General features: G+C 34.7%; 1 protein-coding gene across 4 annotated transcripts in view; it reads right to left on the bottom strand.

Moving 5' to 3' along the window:
- Positions 1 to 18,699, bottom strand: part of SYDE2 (synapse defective Rho GTPase homolog 2) — a 45,226-nt gene that overhangs the window by 17,027 nt on the left and 9,500 nt on the right. For 3 of the 4 annotated variants that reach the window (XM_043460795.1, XM_043460797.1, XM_043460794.1), the window contains exons 3-5: positions 13,208 to 14,310; positions 8,816 to 8,942; positions 1,346 to 1,527 (exon numbers count right to left, since the gene is read on the bottom strand). In XM_043460795.1, the coding sequence (XP_043316730.1) occupies positions 1,346 to 1,527; positions 8,816 to 8,942; positions 13,208 to 14,310 (1,412 nt within the window). Of the gene's footprint in view, positions 1 to 1,345; positions 1,528 to 7,411; positions 7,579 to 8,815; positions 8,943 to 13,207; positions 14,311 to 18,699 lie in introns of those variants that run through there. The other variant, XR_006268111.1, reaches the window with a different exon arrangement.

Raw genomic sequence — 18,699 nt, 5'->3', positions numbered from 1 at the left:
CCAAGAAACGCAATCTAAAATAAGAAATTTTTTTGTCCTTGAAATAAGATCAGCCAAAAAATGTAATTGTTATGTCCATTTTGAAAAGTAATGTGAAAACACGTACTAACAGCCTCAAAATGTTCACAACATTTAAGTCAACAATTCCACTCTGAAATTCTAATCTAAATAAGTAATTCTAACTGAAAAGAAAACTGTGGACAAATATATACAAATAGGTTCAAAACCTAAATTTTATACAAACAAGTAATGATAAATTGTCAAATCCATTCAATGGAATACTTTGCAGCCTTTTTGGAAAGAATATTAACAGTGTGAGCTTTAAGGCCAGAAAGGCCTAGATTCATATGATAGACTATAACACCCAAAAAGCTATATAATCTTGGGCAAGTGATTTAAATTCCCTGACACTGGAGTCTTCATTCATAAGCAAAATGATACATAATTTTACCTTATATTGATGAAGGAATATTTCTACCCCCTCACCCCACCCTCCTTCTTCTGCCTACCTCTTTGTAGCTATTCCTCTCTCCCACCCAAAGGAATAGAAATTTCTAATCTAACTGGACAGAGCACAGGCCATTCAGATGACTAAAATAAACTAGTGCATGAAGGTATTGGGCTTAAAGTATTTCTATCCACTCTTGGACCTTCCACTCTCACATGATAAGAAATATAGGCAAAGTTGGCCTCATCTGGATAAGCCTGGCCATATTTCTTTCCCTTATTCTCCCTTTTGTTTTAAGGAACAACAGCTAAAGTTAGGCTAAGATTAGTTCTGCAAGCGCAGTCATCCTCCCTCTCTTACAGGCATACCGGAAGATACTGGTATGTGATTTAGATTGTGGGAAGGGGGCAAATGGGAAGAGACAAGGAGGAAGGAAAGACTGGTGGTGAGCGCTAAGTCTTGAGGCTAAGTCATGTACACAAAACAGTTACCATATTTTTAAAATACTATTAATAAAAGGAAATAAACCAAAATGTTAATTATATTGCCTTTAGATATTGATAATTATAATTTCCATTCTTTTCTGTATCTTCCTAACTTTTAATTATAAACATATCATTTTAATAGTAAAATAACAATACTCTTAAAACTTATCAGGAGTATTCATGCCTAGGTTAATATCACATTTGAAAGAGATGAAATTGTTTTCTAGATTTATTCTATATAAGAAGCAGTCTCTAGATTTACGCTGTTTAGTCTTTAGCAAAGGTAGAGCTAAAACTCATTAGCGTTACAAATGTCAAATAACTAAAAAATTATCTGTAGCTCTGGAGCTAAGTACTCAGTTCATTAAGTATATGGTTTGTTTCAGGAAGAATGTATATCTATGGTGCTTACCTTCTCAACATCAGGCAGACAATCCAGAAGGCCAACAGTGTACTGAGAATCACCTGGATCATTCTCACAACCATTTGATGACATTTTCAAAGGATTTTTTGCCATTGCATCTAATACAGCCTCATAAAGCTGCTTTGTTATCAGAGGAGAAGGAAGTTCTCTTAAATAATCCTTAAGAACACCTTCAGAAACCAAACAAACCAGAAATAGATGTCAATTATTCTTTAGAGTGAAATAATAAAAAGCTGTGGAGAATTTTTTTTTTCAAAGTATCATTACGGTGAACTTTTAACATTCTGAAAACAATAAAAGCAGAAATGTAAAAAGTATTGTAACAAAACACTTGCAATTTGTGTTCTTAGAAATTGCTTCATTAACTGACTTTTTGTTTTGAAACCATGTTTATTAACATGGTTAACGCACATGCATAATATCCAATTATCATATATATTAGGCTTGTTCATAAAGTAAATTCCTTTTATAAAAAGCTCCTTTAAGTGTGTATAAAACAAAAGAAAATAAGGCATACTAATATTAATTGTAAATTATTCCAATTATATGGATTTTTAATTTCCAGACTTTTCATAAACCCTTGCAAATAAGTGAGCTATAAAAATGTACTTCCTCTTAAATATAGAAGATATGGCTTAAACACACATATTGACTAGTCAGGATAATCTCCAATGTTATACTATGGAAGAGAAAAATCATTTCTAAAACCAAAACCCAAGAACAGAAAACAACAAGTGTGTCACTATGATAGGAATGAGGTAAGTCTATTTCAAACACACCACAAATAGTTATGAACGAAGAGGTGATACAGCTATAGTAAAGGAAACAGGAAAGGATAATAGATGTTACATAAAAGGAAGGTAGGTTAAGATAGTAGCTAAAGGCTAGAATGTGATCACAAGAAAAAAAAATAGACGTTTCTGACAGCAAAACCCTAAATATAGACAATATTGATTTAGAAAATGCTCTCAGCTTAGCTGAGAACTTAGTTTGAGGGCTTAATTTGAATTTAAGTGAAAGTGAAAGTCGCTCAGTCGTGTCCAACTCTTTGCGACCCCATGGACTATAGAGTCATTGGAATTCTTCAGGCCAGAATACTGGAGTAGGTAGCCTTTCCCTTCTCCAGGGGATCTTCCCAACCCAGGGATCGAACCCAGGTCTCCCACATTGCAGGTGGATTCTTTATCAGCTGAGCCACAAGGGAAGCCCAAGAATACTGGAATGGGTAGCCTATCCCTTCTCCAGTGGATCTTCCTGACACAGAAATCAAACTGGGGTCTCCTGCATTGCAGGTGGATTCTTTACCAACTGAGCTATGAGGGAAGCCCAATTTGAATTTAAACATGATCATAAAGGAAGTTTCCCATCTGATAAATCTTTTAAATTTTGATAATACTATGGCTCATAAGAATTCTTGGCAGGAAATTCAGGTTCAATTCCTGGGTCGGGAAGATCCCCTAAGAAGGAAATGGCAACCCACTCCAGTATTCTTGCCTGGGAAATCCTATGGGCAGAGAAGCCTGGTGGGCTACAGTACCTGGGGTTCCAAAATAGTCAGATGTAACTAAACAACACAACAATGGTAAATTAGTTTCTTATGCATCCTTCCAGCATTTGTTTATGCAAATATAAATATTAATAATATATTACTATTTGTTCTCCTTTATTACATAAAAGACAGTATATATACTTTTTCATTTAACATTTTATCCTTGCCATGTGCTGGGTTTAGTCACTCAGTCATGTCCGACTGTTTGCGACCCCATGGACTGTAGTCTGCCAGGCTCCTCTGACCATGGGGATTCTCCAGGCGAGAATACTGGAGTCGGTGGCCATGCCCTCCTCCAGGGTATCTTTGCAACACAGGGATCAAACCCAGGTCTCCCACATTGCAGGCAGATTTTCTACCGACTGAGCCACCAGGGAAGCCCGAGAATACTGGAGTGGGAAGCCTATCCCTTTTTCAGGGGATCTTCCTGACCCAGGAATCAAACCAGGGTCTCCTGTACTGCAAGTGGATTCTTTACCAGCTGAGCTACCAGGGAAGCCCTATCCTTGCCATAACCCTTGCCATCTTTTCTGTACACAGAAGTTTTCTTCAAACATTTTAACAGCCACATCACAGTATTCCAATGTATGGATGCCCCACTTTTTGATCTAGTCAGTGGCTACAGACAGATACTTGTATTCTTTCTAATCTTCTGTTATTTCAAAACATGCTACAATGAATAACCTTGCACATCAACATTTTGTATATATGCAGGCATGTTCATAGGGCAAATTCCAAAAACAGGACTGCTGAATCAAAAATATATTTGTTATTCTGAGGGAAAAGGAAGTGTAAGGATGTTTCCTAGGTCTGGGGCTTCAGCAACTAGGTGAATAATAGTGCTATTACTTGGAACAGGAGGAAAGAGGAAAACTATGCTTTAGGGGATAGAAAGGAGTTTCATTTTGAACATATTAAGCTTAAGTTATCTATGGGACATTCAAGGGTACTGGATATAAAAATCTGAGACTCAGGAAAAAGATAGCTGGAGACACAGATCTGAGAATGATCAACTTAAACTTGATAACTAGAACCTTGGGAATGACTGAGATTATCAAGGAGGAGAGAGAGAGAAAGAAAGAAAGTGAAGTCGCTCAGTCATGTCTGACTCTGCGACCCCATGGACTGTAGCCTGCCAGGCTCCTTGGTCCATGGGATTTTTCAGGCAAGGATACTAGAGTGGCTTGCCATTCCCTTCTCCAGGGGATCTTCCCAACCCCGGAATCGAACCAGGTTCTCCCACACTATAGGCAGACTGTTTACCATCTGAGCCACCAGGGAAGCCAAGGAGGTAATATAGAGTGATATGAGAAGGCCTAGTAATAAGAGAAAATGATGAAGAACATCAATCAGCTCTTTTTAAATAAAATTTTTTCTTCTTTAAAAAATTCATTTTTATTTATTTTTAATTGAAGGATGATTGCTTTACAATGTTGTAGTGGTTTCTACTGTATAACAATGTGATTCAGCTACAAATATACATATATCCCTCCCACCCCACCCCCCATCCCAATCTTCAATCAGCTCTTAAGTGGTCATCAGGAAGAGAATTTTCCAAAGGTGACTAGGGAAGAATGGCTAAAGAAGTGTGAACAGTAAGTAGAGGCAGGATGGGGGTGGGGGCAGGACAGGCAAATATGCTATCAAGGCAGTAAAGGAAAGAATGTTTCAAGAAAGAGTTTAAGCTATCAGTTGATACCCAATAATAATTAGGTTAGATAAGTAGAGTGTACTAGATTGGTCATTTGTATGTTAAAGTCATTCAGAATGATGGCAGGACTTCAGCTGGAAATCTAACCATAGGTAAGATATCAAAGTCTTTAGTGAATAAATGAAAATGCTCAAGTATTCTGATGATGATATTAAACAGGAAAGAGGAGGTATAAGACTGTGCTGTGAGCCTCCAAAAAATCTTACTCCTTAACATAGCATAACTTTCTACTCCATAGTAAAAAGGTAACAAGATGGAAATAGCAGGAAGGAACCAAGAGAATGCTGACTAAACTTTTTCTTTGATATATACAAAGAGATACAATATATATAAATTGCTTGGCATATAATAATAATCAATACCTGTTAGATATACAGTGATATTCCCATTCCTTAACTTATATCATGTGATCTTTACTGCTATGATTAGTTTCCCACAATGAATAGCAACATTTAGTTTAAAAAGCATCTACAACTAGAAAGTGAAAATGCAATTTTCTGTAGCTGCCAAACAAAGACACTACTAAACCTTTAGGGCATAATTTTTTTTAAAGGTTCCATATTTGTTCCTCAGCAAAACAAGACTTGTTAGTTCTCATAAAACTCCATATGCCCTGGTAATTTGAGACTTGTCCTATAATGCAATTATATTAAATTAAAATCTAAAAGATCTCCAGAAAAGATAACTTTATAACTTAGTGAAATATATGTCAAATATCATTATCCTTTATATGAGTAATATACCAAACAACCATTAATATAAATGGAATTTTAAATTGATCCAGGTTCAAGATTACTTACTTCACTATAATCTGAAGGCAAAGAGGGGAGAATTATTATAACAAACATTAAGCACGTAGATTATGCTCAGCATATTATGTTCAATGAAGTTAAGGTTATTATTGCTTTTCTATTAATAAATGCTGACTAACTTCACAGGAAAAATAATCAAAAGATTTTATAAAATGATACAGAGAGGAAGTATTTATAGTACATTGTGACATATAAGATATAGCGACTCATAAATCTAGAAATTGGTCATATGGCCGTATCTCAAAAACTTAGTGATAGACAGGGGCATCTTAAAACCATATTGCCTTCTTAACATCTTTCAAACACTTTGGGACATAAAAAACATAAGATAATAAATTTGTGGTGACAATCTTTAATGCTACAGAAGCTACTTAGAAAAGACTTGGGGGAAATTTATGATGAAGTTTATTTAATGCAACACAGTATATCTTTTATCATTTACTTGAAGCAGGCAATTATTGGTAAATAAAGAACCGGTTTAAGCTGCCCTGTAATAGTTAGATACTATGAAATCATATGCCTCTTACCTTCAGGCACAAGGACCAACTACACAGGAAGATTCTACTCATCCCTGTGATGCAATATAGGTATCACCACACTGAAAATAAAAGGGCATTCTATCTCTAAAACTACATCTATTTCTCAGAGACTGGTTTGAAGTACCTATATTTTATTAATTCTCAGTCACAAAATTCACCATTCTCTCTGCCTAAAACTTTTAATAATCACTAAATAATAAATACACTGACTTGTCTAATATCTTCTCTTAAAACGATGAATAGATTTTACACCTTAAATTTTGTACCTGATTGAAAAAAATCTGGTTTGTCTGGAGTACTTCATTCTGTATTCCAGACAAACCAATTACTAAGAACACATTAAACTGTGAGTAAACTCTATCATTCACTCCATTAACATCTCTTTTAGACCTATTGAACTGTTAATTATATTTCAAAGTTTACTTAGAAATGTGAGTTCACATGGAACAAACACATGAGGCAACACTATTACTGGCCAACTCCCCAAATGTTGAGCCATGATGAGCCCCTGTGTATAATTTATTGCAATTCCAATGGTATTTCTCAGACAAAGCTTAAATCATTCCATTGGCCTTTTATCAAGAAAGAAAAGAGCTCTTGGTTCTTCTGAAAAACAACTTTAATGAAATGGAACACAAAGAATAAAGCCAAGAAATATCTAATTCATAAATTATGGAAACTCTCAACTTTAGAAAAGAATGCTTCTATAAATCTAACATTCATTGATCTATTGTCATATATTCTGCATATGCTACAAATTTCTGACAATTCAAACCACATCACTTCATCTTCTTAAACTGTACACATTTGACATAATTTTTATCTCCAAGTCCAGGCTTCAACTAAGACAAAACCTCTTTTTATTCAGAATGTAATTTTCTGAGAATTGATATTTGTAAAATTTCTCTTTAATAAATTCATAAAATGAGTCTTTTGCTAACTCTGTTAATTATATACTACTAAGGGAAAAAAATCTACCTTTTTGTAGAAATGACCCATTTTTTAGTAGAAATAATAAATCTTCTTCCATTAGAAAAATAAAAGTAACCATTATTTCTGGTTTGCTAAAACTTACAGGAAAAAAAGTGCTTTGGTTTGTCTTCTTTTAGGATTAAAATGCTTGGGATGAAACTTAGTTATCCAAGAATGTATATTAAATAATAGATGAAAATACAGTCATTCAGAGTTCAGAGATTGGGAAGCTCAATTATTTGCAAAGTCTCAATGCTAAAAGTTGGCTTTAAGGATTTCAATCATTAAAAATCTCTAATATGTGCAAGTTGAGCCCTCCTCAAATTCTCACCTAGATAACTGTGTGCAAAATAAGAAAGCAATTTAGAAGATAAAAACAAATATTGTTAGAGCAAGGGAAAAAAAATGGTAGTTGACAATAGAGAGAAGAGAAAGACTATCAAAATACATAGACAATCTGGAAATACATACCAAAGCATCTGTAGGTGAAAGGATGTGATATCTGAGATTATGGTTCAAAACAGTCCAAGTTTGGGGAGAATCAAATGAGGGGTATAAATGAAACAGGTTTGGTCATTACGGAAGCCAGATGATGGACAAAGAAGGTTTACCATAGTATTCTACGCTTGAAAACTTTGCTAATAAAAAGCAAAACAACAACAAAAAACAAACATGGAATTATAAGCCAATAGTCCTCAAATATTGATTAGTTATCAAAAATCTCCTAAAGGCCTTTTTTTCTGCTCTCATCTCGTATGATCTCTCCACAGAATGATACTGCATCGCACCTTGCCCTGAAAACTCTATTGTTTCTTGTTTCCCAAACTTTCTGACTCCTGTCCTCTCAATCTCTTTAGATGTTTCTTCTTTCTTTGCCTGCCTCCAAAGTTTGGAGATCCTCAAAGTTCTGGTCTTTTGAAACTTTACAGACAATTGGAAGGTGTTCATTATAACTAGTGCCAATGACCATCAAATTGCCATTTTCATCACTCAGGGTTTTAGAAGAGTATTTGCAATGCTGTACATTGAACTGTATTCATCACCTGGGCAAGTAACAGACCATTCACATTCTACTACATCCTCTCCTCAGCTGCAGATAAGCACTTTCAACTTTGCTTGATATATCCGCTGAGATCTCCAACTGGCACCTCAAGTTCAATATGTTTGAAAAGAAATCCAATTCATTTTCTTTTTCTACATTTCTCCACCAAAAGCAGTAGTTTTCTCTTTCTTATTTCTGCTAATGGAATCCAATCAACCAGGTGTCAAAGTCATGTTTATCTGGGCCCTCCCTGTCTTCATATACTTCTAATTATATTCCTTCCTGCTGTTGCTACTGCTGTTAAGATGCCATCTGCTCTCACCTCTTTGCTGAGACTATTGCCAAGAATCCTAACTGGTTTTCTTTCCTCTTCTATCTTTTAATATCAATCCATCACACAGACTTGCCAGATAAGTATTCCTGAAGACTATCTCTGAAGATTTCATTCCTCTGCTCAAAAATCTTTGATGGATTCCCTCTGCCTAGTAAATAAATCTAAATTCTCTAACCAGATAGTCAATGCCCCTTATATTACCTATGCACCAGTCAAACTGAACCTGATGGCATTTTATTTATCACTCTGTGAAGACAAGATACCCTTTTCCTTCTGTCAGTTACTGGAGCTAATTTAATGTAGGTCTTACTCTTTCCAAAGGTTGGCTGTTTGAGAACAGGGACCATATCTTGGTACCTCCCCATAGAAAATAACACAGTAGTGTTTGTGAAAGAAGGAAAAAAAGACTTCAGAATAATACCAAAACAGTATTTCAATTCTCTTTCCTGCAGAGGTAGTCTTTCAGAATGTGGATATAAAAATAACATCTATTTATTACCTGTTATTACATTTATATCTGGGTACTGGCTTTCACACAGACCAACAGCTTTGCTATCCCTCTCAAAAGCCTCTCGAAGTTCTTTCTTGACTGCTGCCGAGCCACATAATCGGTATAGGCCTACTACCTAGAAATAAAATTATTGCTGCATTATGGTAAATTGGATAAAAAGAAAATATAATAGTACAGTATGTACAAATCACATGACTTTGGCAATCTTATACATTCTGATGGCATTTAATTAAAAATATCTCAAACATAAGCTTCTGAAGTCTCACCACAGACTATACTGATGGTAGTTACAGTTTAATACAAATTTTATACTATCATTTAAATTCAAATGATATACTATGTCACCTGTAGTGCTAGCTATAATATCTTAAGCAAAGACACAATCCCTTCCCTTTAATTTTATACACTCAACCAATATCTCCATGGGTGCCCTTTTACATATTTTGCTCCAGATTGAAGTAATACAGCACAACAGCTAATCAAAGATTTTGGATTCATAAAGCCCCACACTATCACTCCTTGCTTGGTGAATTTGGTCAAGTTATTTAATTTGTTTAAAACTCAGTTTATTTTTAAACGCTATAGACTCAGTTTTTTTTTGTTTTTTTTTTAAGTATACATTTGAAATAAGGTTCCAGGAAACTATTTGTGCAAAGTTATCTTTTAAAGTTTCTTGGGAAGAAATGAAAACAAATCTAGGGTTTTTTTTTAACTTATCAAATGAATTGATTATAAAGCATTGAGGGAAATTCAGTGGAAATAACATAAAGGTATTTACGGTGCAAAGACACCACTCACTCTCCCTTCAATCTACATTAAAAAGATTTGTTTTTTAAACATTGTTAGTTCAATATAAATTCACTAAGAGAAAATCAACATGGTATCTTAAAGAGAAAACAGGCCTGATTAAGCAACTGGGGCCTTTTAAAAGAAAAAATCTTCATGAAAATTGAGGAAAGTGGTCGTCATCTATACTTTTACATCAAAGACTATTTAGGAAGAAGTTCAGTCACCTTGAATTGAAAGACTGCATAAAGATATCCAACTTCAAGACAGAAATAAAGTGAAAACACACAATGCGATCCCCAAGGATCTGAACTAGAAATCATTTAAAAATATTAAAAATGATCTAGAGAAGAAAGCAAATGAAATTTACAGGTTTACTTATGACACTAACCTCTTATGAATTATTAAATAACTGATAGACTACACTACAAAAGGTGGGTCTTAATATAAGAAAGTGTCAGGAATGGATCCACGGAAATGTTATTCAAAATATTTGAGATGACAAGCACTCAGTATTAATTGAAAGATAGTAGAGAACCTACAACAATTTCTAAAAGAAGGTAGTTCAAGGTGCTGCTGAATTCAAAAGGATCAACAGGATATGGGAAACCAAGGAATGTACTAGGAATAAAATTCAAATTTCCTATTCTTCTCCACATTCATGGTGTATTCATATTGACAGTGGCAGGTGTTAGTTACATCATCAAGAGAAAGAAAATCAGAATGGCAAATGATCCAGAAAATGAAACTAAAATATTAAACAGGATCAAAGGAAACACTACAACATTAGAAGAAACCAACTTGAGTAGAGCCCTTCTAGTGTAAGCAAACTTAAAGTGTCACAAAAATCTCATAAAGATGTATCCTCTTAAGCTTGAGAAAGATGAACATAGAACAAATTAAAGAAAGTAATACTTCAATAGCAGGTGATAATTTAATGTGTTATCCCAAAAGCTGAAATTACAAATATAGTTTTTAAAAGTGAATAAAAGAAGGAACATATACTATACATAAATCAGGGAGGAATATTTTAGGATATATTCCTTAACTTCAGAGGCTGATTTCTTAAATCAAACACTTGAAGTACATGCTTGATGCCTCTAGTAAGGACAGAATCTAAACTGGATGGACCATGAGTATGATTTCTATACTAATCTTTTCCAACTCGAAGCAGGAGATGCATGATAGTAGCCTTCCAAGTATTTGGAAAATATCACAAACTATTTTTGTATGACTAGAAAAACCTGATTGTCATGGTTAAAAAAAAAAAGAATACTGACTAGAAAGGTAAACAAAATTTAAGCAGTATGCTGGTTTATAAAATACAGGCACATATCAGCCTCTTTCTGTATGTGTATTGGGGTGGAACAGGGAGAAGCAAAAGAGACAAAACAAGAAAAGGTGTTTAAGAAGAACTGTTTCAAACATATAACTGTAAATCTGACTTTTTATTTCACAGGAAATAATTCCTTATTAAAATAAATCTTTCTAAACTTTATAGGAATAAAAAGCATTCCTAAAAAATATTTTCTTGGCATTTAAAAATCACTTAAAACAGTCTTATCTACTTGCTGTTTATAAAATATTTTTAAAAAATAGACTGCAAAAGTATAGTGCTATTTGAATTACTTATGGGGCATCCCTGGTGGCTCAGACGGTAAAGAATCTGCCTGCAATGCAGGAGACCGGGGTTCAATCCCTGAATCGGAAAGGTCCGCTAGAGGAGGAAACAGCTACCCACTCCATGCACATGAGAATTCCATGCACAGGCTACAATTCATGGGGTCACGAAGAGTCAGACATGACTGAGCAACTAACACACGTTTTAATGTACAATTGTAAAAGACTTTAGCTTTATTTAAAGTCTGCCTAACCTCTGGCTTGTCTATATGCTGCCTGGGAAAAAATATGGAGGGAAAATAGACGCCCTTAAGAAAAGAGTAACTGGACCAAAAGCTGGATTCTAAAGGCCTCACTTCCACCCAGGCAACACAAACTTGACTTGATAGAATCACATATCTGAAAGAGGTTTCAAAAATTCAAATATCCTACCTCTCAGCTTCAGAAAGTTACTACATCTATTTTTATTAATATAAGCAGAAAAGACTCACAGAGATTAAGTGACTTGCCCAACATCACACAATAAAGGATGAGAAACCAGAATCTAAGTTTCCTGTATCTTTATATCAAACTTCATTAAGTTAGGAGGTTTCTATAGTTCCCATGTTAAATTCAAGGTAGGTTATTTTACATTTGCTTCTACATTCTTCTAAAGAAATCATATTTCAGATTTTATGGTATTCATCCTTGATATTTTTGATCAATGTTATAAATTCTGATAGCACTAAAGCAAAATACTTTAGTAATGATTCTAAGGCTTATTTTGTATTGCAAAAGATTAGTATAAATAATTACTTGTACCTCATATTAATATTCTCAGTGATATACTGCTTTTCATTGTCATTCTACAAGTATTAATGAAAATAAAGATAAGGTCTGGAGGTGGTGGTGTAGTCACTAATTCGTGTTCAACTCTTGCAACCCCATGAACTATGCTTCTCTGTCCATGCCCACCATGCTTCTCTGTCCATGAGATTTCCGAGAAAAGAACACTGGAGTGGGTTGGCATTTCCTTCTCCAGGGGATCTTCCCAACCCACGGATCGAACCAGAGTCTCCTGTATCTCCTGCATTTGGCCGGTGGATTCTTTACTGACTGAACCACCAGGAAAGCCCAAAAAATAAGGTCTACCAACTGGTTCACATTTACATGAAAGTGAAAGTATCAGTCATGTCCGACTCTTTATGCCCCATGGACTAAGGTTCACCAGACTCCTTTGTCCGTGGAATTCTCTAGGCAAGAATAGTGAAGTGGGTTGCCATTTCCTTCTCCAGGGGAACTTCCCAACCCAGGGATCGAACCCAGGTCTCCTGTATTACAGGCAGATTCTTTACCATCCGAGCCACGAGGGAAGCCCATCTTGTTACAAATAGCACCAGGTTTTTTGTTTGTTCTAATGAACTGCTTTTACCTTCTTTAAAAGGAAAAGAGAATGAGATGTGCTTTTATTAGTAGGACCTCTCCTTATCGACCATGCTATCCCAAAGGTAAGACATGGATAAGCTTATGCTTTCCAAAGTGTGGAACTAAGGGAGAACAGGAAATAAGGGCAGGGAGTTAATTTTAGGAGTGAAACAGGGTTATAAGAGTCACTGTTGAACTCTCTATCAAAGGAAAGTCAAACTATGCAAAAACATTACTTAAATGAATTAGTCTTAGTCCACGTTATTAGCTCTGGCTTTTCCTAGGAATGTCACTGTAAAATGCCATATCTTCATCTCAAAGTTTAAGTCCATGCAGCCCTGCATCAAACATAAAGAACCATCTAGCATGCTTTCAATCACTGACAACACAGGTTAAGGCATAAATTATATCCTAAACAGCAATGTAATAAAAATAAAGAATAGGAATGAGAAAAAGTCGAAATTAGATTTTTTTAAACTTACCTTGAACTCCTTAAGACTTACTATAAATAAATTGAATTACTTAAACAGATAGATAAGGGGGCAATAGAGAAACACAGTAAAATAATACCTGACAGCCTCTCTTTTCAATTTCCATAATACATTTCTGAATCAGAAGTGGTACCATCAAGCCTATATTTTCTTTCTCTACAACTTTTCGAATATCAACACCAAATATTACTGGTTCTCGATTTACATCTAGCCCATGAAGTGAATTCTCCCACTGTTCCAAAAGAGTCACTTTTACGTAAATAAGACCTCTAGGTTCAAGTTTGACAGCCAATTGATGTGTCTTTGTCACTCGGAATAAGGTGGGAAGAACAACAGTTCCATGACAACACACTCGGTTTTTTCTTGGAGTGGGTTCCCAACTAAACACTACTAATTTCAAATGCTGTGCATTTTCAATTTCTATGTTGAAAGTGTGATCCATGTCTAAAAACGTTGTTCGACATGTGAGCAAAGCTGTTCTGGCTTTGTTCACTGAATCTACCTGAATTGCACAAAAGACATCTTTTGAGTCTGTCTTAGGTGGTTTTAAATCCTCAGCACCATAGAAGTGCACACTCATGAGCCCAGATATGTACTGTGAACACTTAGGTTGATCAGAAAAGCTGTAATGTCTAAAAGCATCAATGTCTATTTCATTCTTGCTGCTGCTATTTGGAATTATGTCTTTTCCTTTTGCAAATTTGTTTTCGGGTCCATATTTGCTAGATTTGGCTATCAGTTCAGGTGAATCTCCATCACTGAGGTAACCACCTTTGCAGGAATACTTAGAACTCACGGACGTTTTCTTCTGATAGCTGTGCTGAGAAGACACACTGGTATCAAGATGGTACCGACTTATTACATTCCTCTTAGCAGCTGTGGTTGTATTCCCAGAAGGTAGAATAACAGCATGATGAATCTCTTGACAGTTACATTTAGACAAAGAAGGAGTATTATCTGGACTGTTTACATAATTCAAGGTTCCTTTAACACTCAGTTTTCGGCTCAGTTCTGGCAACTTTTTCATTTTCATGGAAAGTTTCCTCACAGTTCTTGGAGATTTTATTTTATCCGGGAAATACCAATTTATTGAACTGCCTTTTTTCACAGGGCTAGGGCTTGGTGAAGATGGTTCCATAACTCCCAAATCAGTCTTGTTTGTAGCAGCTACACTCCCTGGACCTTGAAAAAAATAAATAAATAAGGTGATATGTTTCAATTTCTTTTTACTTTATAAACCATAAATTTAACAAGCTCTCATATGGGCAGAAATTATTCCCTGTTTCATCTTAATGGTGAGGTTTAGTCAAAAGTTTAGCTGAATTCCCATTACCAAGTTTAAGCAGAATATCAAGATCTACAAAAGGCTGATGGTGGAAAGAAACATCTTCCTCTTCATCTGCTTTTCTATTATGAAGGTCTGCAGGAAAGGTAATATAGGTTCCTTTTAAATCTTTCCCACTGCAATATACTTCAGTGAGTATGTATTTATAACTGTAAACAGTGGATATCAAAGAAAACTAGGAAAGCTTCCTATTTTAATATGTTCATTTTAACATATTAAAACATCAATTTTTACATTTCCTACCTTAATGTATTTATTTAGAAATTTCACCTAATATAAGAATGATTGAAAAAATGTATTTCCGTATAATTTTCAGTTTCCATAAAGAATAAAGTGTTAAGACGCTTTCAAATTTTTCTCCTCAAAAATTGCTTTATTTTTTCTGAATGTCAAAGTTACTCAGGCTTACAATAAAAAGTTTTGTAAAAATTTAGAAAACACAAATAAATAACAGTCCATATCACCAAAAGATTGATCATTGTAAAACTGCACTACCAGGAGATTAATCACGGTAATATAGCAGTGAAAATTATATCAAAAGTAGCTTCTATTATTATTATTAAATTATAATATTTATTATTAAAAATAATACCAGTCAACTTTTACTGAGCTAGACAAAGTATGAAAACTTAATTTAATAATTAGTATGCACGGACCCTCATTTAACTCTCATAATAACCTTATGAGTTAAGATACCAGTCTCCAGATGAGAAAATTGATGCATGAGCTGTCTAATTCGTCTAAAATCACAAATCTGGTAAGTGGAAGAATAAGGACTCATATCTGAACGCAGGCTTTCAGAATCTGTGCTCTAAAATACTATACGTGCAGTCTTTCCATCTTTTTAAACATTTTTCTTTCCATACATATACATCAAAGTGACTTTCAAAGACCTTTCGTCAACTATTATTAAGAAGTTAAAGCATTCCATTTAACCTTAAACTTTTAATTCCCACTTTAAAAAAAACAAGGATGTAAAGCTAATAAATTTCATTTAAAAATCTGAATATTTCCTGGTAAGTTTTCAAATTAATAGAGCAAATTGAAAGTAGCTTCTAAAAATTTAATATTATATAAATTTAAACTGTGCCTTTAAAGAAAAACATAGTATTATCCCAATTATTTAAAATTTGAATTAATTTTTCATACTTTATCTAATTATTCCTTATAAAGATCCTTAATGACCCTAGTACCAGAGGCTACTCTATGTAGTACCACATTTGACAATTAAAATGAGAAAAGTGTTTATTCATTTCAAAAAATCAATAGATTAAATGACCTTTCTTTAAAGTATTAAAATAGTCTTAACAGTCCTCTCTCCATCCTTATTTGTGTGTCCTATTGACAAAATAGTTTCTTTACAGAGAAAGGACTATTTTAAGTATGCCTGTTGGGCTTCTCTGGTACGTAACTAATAAGAAATGGAGTGTTTGATAAACTAGACAAAGCATTCCCTTATACTGTAAACTGTAGTACAATTCTACTGGTTTACTGGTCTAAAATATTCTACAGTAATCAGAGTCCTGCTGTAGCATACAATCTATCTATTTTTTCATGGCCTAAAGAAGCTACCCAGTATACAAAATTGTTCTAGGTTTTATTAAAGAGTCAATCTAATATAATGACTTTTTTTTAAACATATTTCTACTGCAGGCAAGACTGAATTTATTGAAACAAAAATGCTTTATTTTTTATAAAATCCAAGAGCTGAAATACGACCAAGTTCAACAATCATTTAAAATTAAACCACAGTTATACTAATCAAATCACAGATTAGCTATAAAGGGAAAGCAAAAAAGGAAAAATCTTTCAAAATAAATTTATGAACCAGACTAGAATCAATTGAAACTGGCACATTCCCTTCAGCACCTAGAACAGTAAATGGAACATAGCAGGAACTAAATGTATATTGAATAATTGAATTAACCAATTGTTAGTTGCCTGTAAACTGGTAAACTTTTTAGGAAATACAATATAGAAATTACCTATAATAGTTGCCAGCTGTAAAGACCAAGTAAAGATACTATTAATAGTAATCAATCTTAATGAAGCAAAACAGATCACGATAAAGATCACCACAGTAGTAGTGGAAACATTCTATTAACACCTAACAATAAGGAACCAGTCAGATAGGGCACATCAACCCAGTTAAATACTATAAAAATTGGGGAACAATAATATTAATCTACATGTAAGAATAGGGCTTCCCTCATAGCTCAGTCGGTAAAGAATCTGCCTGCAATGCAGGAGAGCCACGTTCGATTCCTGGGTCAGGAATATCCTGTGGAGAAGGAAATGGCAACCCACTCCAGTATTCTTGCCTGGAGAATCCCATGGACAAAGGAATCTGGCAGGCTACAGTCCACGGGGTCACAAGAGTCAGACACGGCTTAGCGACTAAACCACCACCACATGTAAGAATACAAAGTATAGATAATAAATGAAATCAGCGAAATCCAAAAATAGTCCACTATGACAGCAACTAGATAAAAGGTACATATATATCCAGAAGTTAATAGGCAAAAAGCAGTCATAATTGTGTCAGGATGATCATAAAACTGTCATTCATATTAAAAGTACTTAAGCTTTCCTATTTCTTAATCAAAACACTATTTTGAAATTTAACCATTCTCTTTGTCTATTTCTCAACAGATTTTTGCCAATGTTGCTAAAAAAAACATTGTCACTTTAGGTAAATAACCTTTCTGATCATATTAAAACAAAAAAAAGATTATATAAATAGTCTAGATATCTCCTTTGGTCAACATAGGAATGTACTTGTTGTAACAGTAAGCTTAGGAGAAGAATAACAGTAAGAAAGGAGACATAATTGACATCCTTCTGTACTTTCAAATTTGGGTGGTTGTTTTTGTTTTTTCAGTAATGTCTGTTCTCTTAACGGATACACAGTTTGCGACAAACATAAAATAATAAAGTTTAAAGACAGTACTTAAAGTGTATCTCACTTTATATACACTGATTTTCTTATACTTATGCCCTCTTGCCTTTTCTGCACCATTCCACACCCATCACTATCTGTCTGCCCTTCTCCTGCAAGCTTTCCTCATCACTCCATCTGGATCTCAACCTGTGTTTCAAATTATTATTTTATATACCATTTATTACTCTTCCCATCCACATTACAAAAGAAAAACACAGTCACTGTGGAAAATCAGTTTACATTTAGATATGCACACATACACAAAATTTTAATCCCAACATTGGGGTTGGGGGTGGGGGAGTCAGATATTAACATTTCCAGTATAGCTTTTCATTGTTTCTTTCAAAATTAACATGATATAGTTCACACTGTTTTTTAACTTTTTTTTTTCTTATCAATGTAACATTTACTCCTCCTCCTCACATCCCTGAGAAAAGGATCCAAATGCAAGTAGTTTATTTGTAAAGTACAAAAATATCGGCAAGAAAGTGAGAAAAGTCAGGAGAAAATTCAAGGTGAATTATCAAGCCTGCTACCACTATGGGTAACTAGAGCTTAAGTTCATGAGAAAACTGGGAAACAATGTAGAATTATCCCAACAAGGGTGGAGAGAGCTGGTGTAGGCCTACACCAACTCCTGTCAATCAGGAGTTGAAAAGGGCACTCTCAGGCTGACCTGCAGGAGACTCCCTAACACTTTGGAAGGAGTCCTCCAAGTAGAGATGCAGATACTGATGTTTGGAAGTAGGCTGCCACCATTTAAATAAATACCACCACCCAATGTATACGGACAAGTATAGGGACACCAGCTACACCCCACATATTTGAATATTCTGTATCATTTGAAATATTCTAAATTAAAATCTTTGATATAAAATAGAACTGCTTTCTAAAAAACATTTAATAATTGCAACTAAAAGTGCTTAGGGTTTCCCTTATAGCTCAGTTGGTAAAGAATCCACCTGCAATGCAGGAGACCCTGGTATGATCCCTGGGTTGGGAAGATCTGCTAGAGAAGGGATAGGCTACCCACTCTAGTATTCTTGGGCTTCCTTTGTGGCTCAGCTGGTACAGAATCTGCCTGCAATGTGGGAGACCTGAGTTCAGTTCCTGGGTTGGGAAGATCCCCTGGAGAAGGGAAAGGCTACCCACTCCAGGATTCTGCCCTGGGTCTCAAAGAGTCGGACACGACTGAGTAACTTTCACTTCACTTCAAAAGTGCTTATGCTCTGTTTTCTAGGTAATACATCTGGGACTAAATTTAAAAAGAAGCACATCAGAAATC

This window comes from Cervus canadensis, chromosome 2 (genome assembly GCF_019320065.1).
Source record: "Cervus canadensis isolate Bull #8, Minnesota chromosome 2, ASM1932006v1, whole genome shotgun sequence".
Classification (NCBI taxonomy): domain Eukaryota; kingdom Metazoa; phylum Chordata; class Mammalia; order Artiodactyla; family Cervidae; genus Cervus; species Cervus canadensis.
The sequence above is the reverse complement of the archived record's forward strand: the minus strand, read 5'-3'. Positions and strand labels throughout refer to the sequence as shown.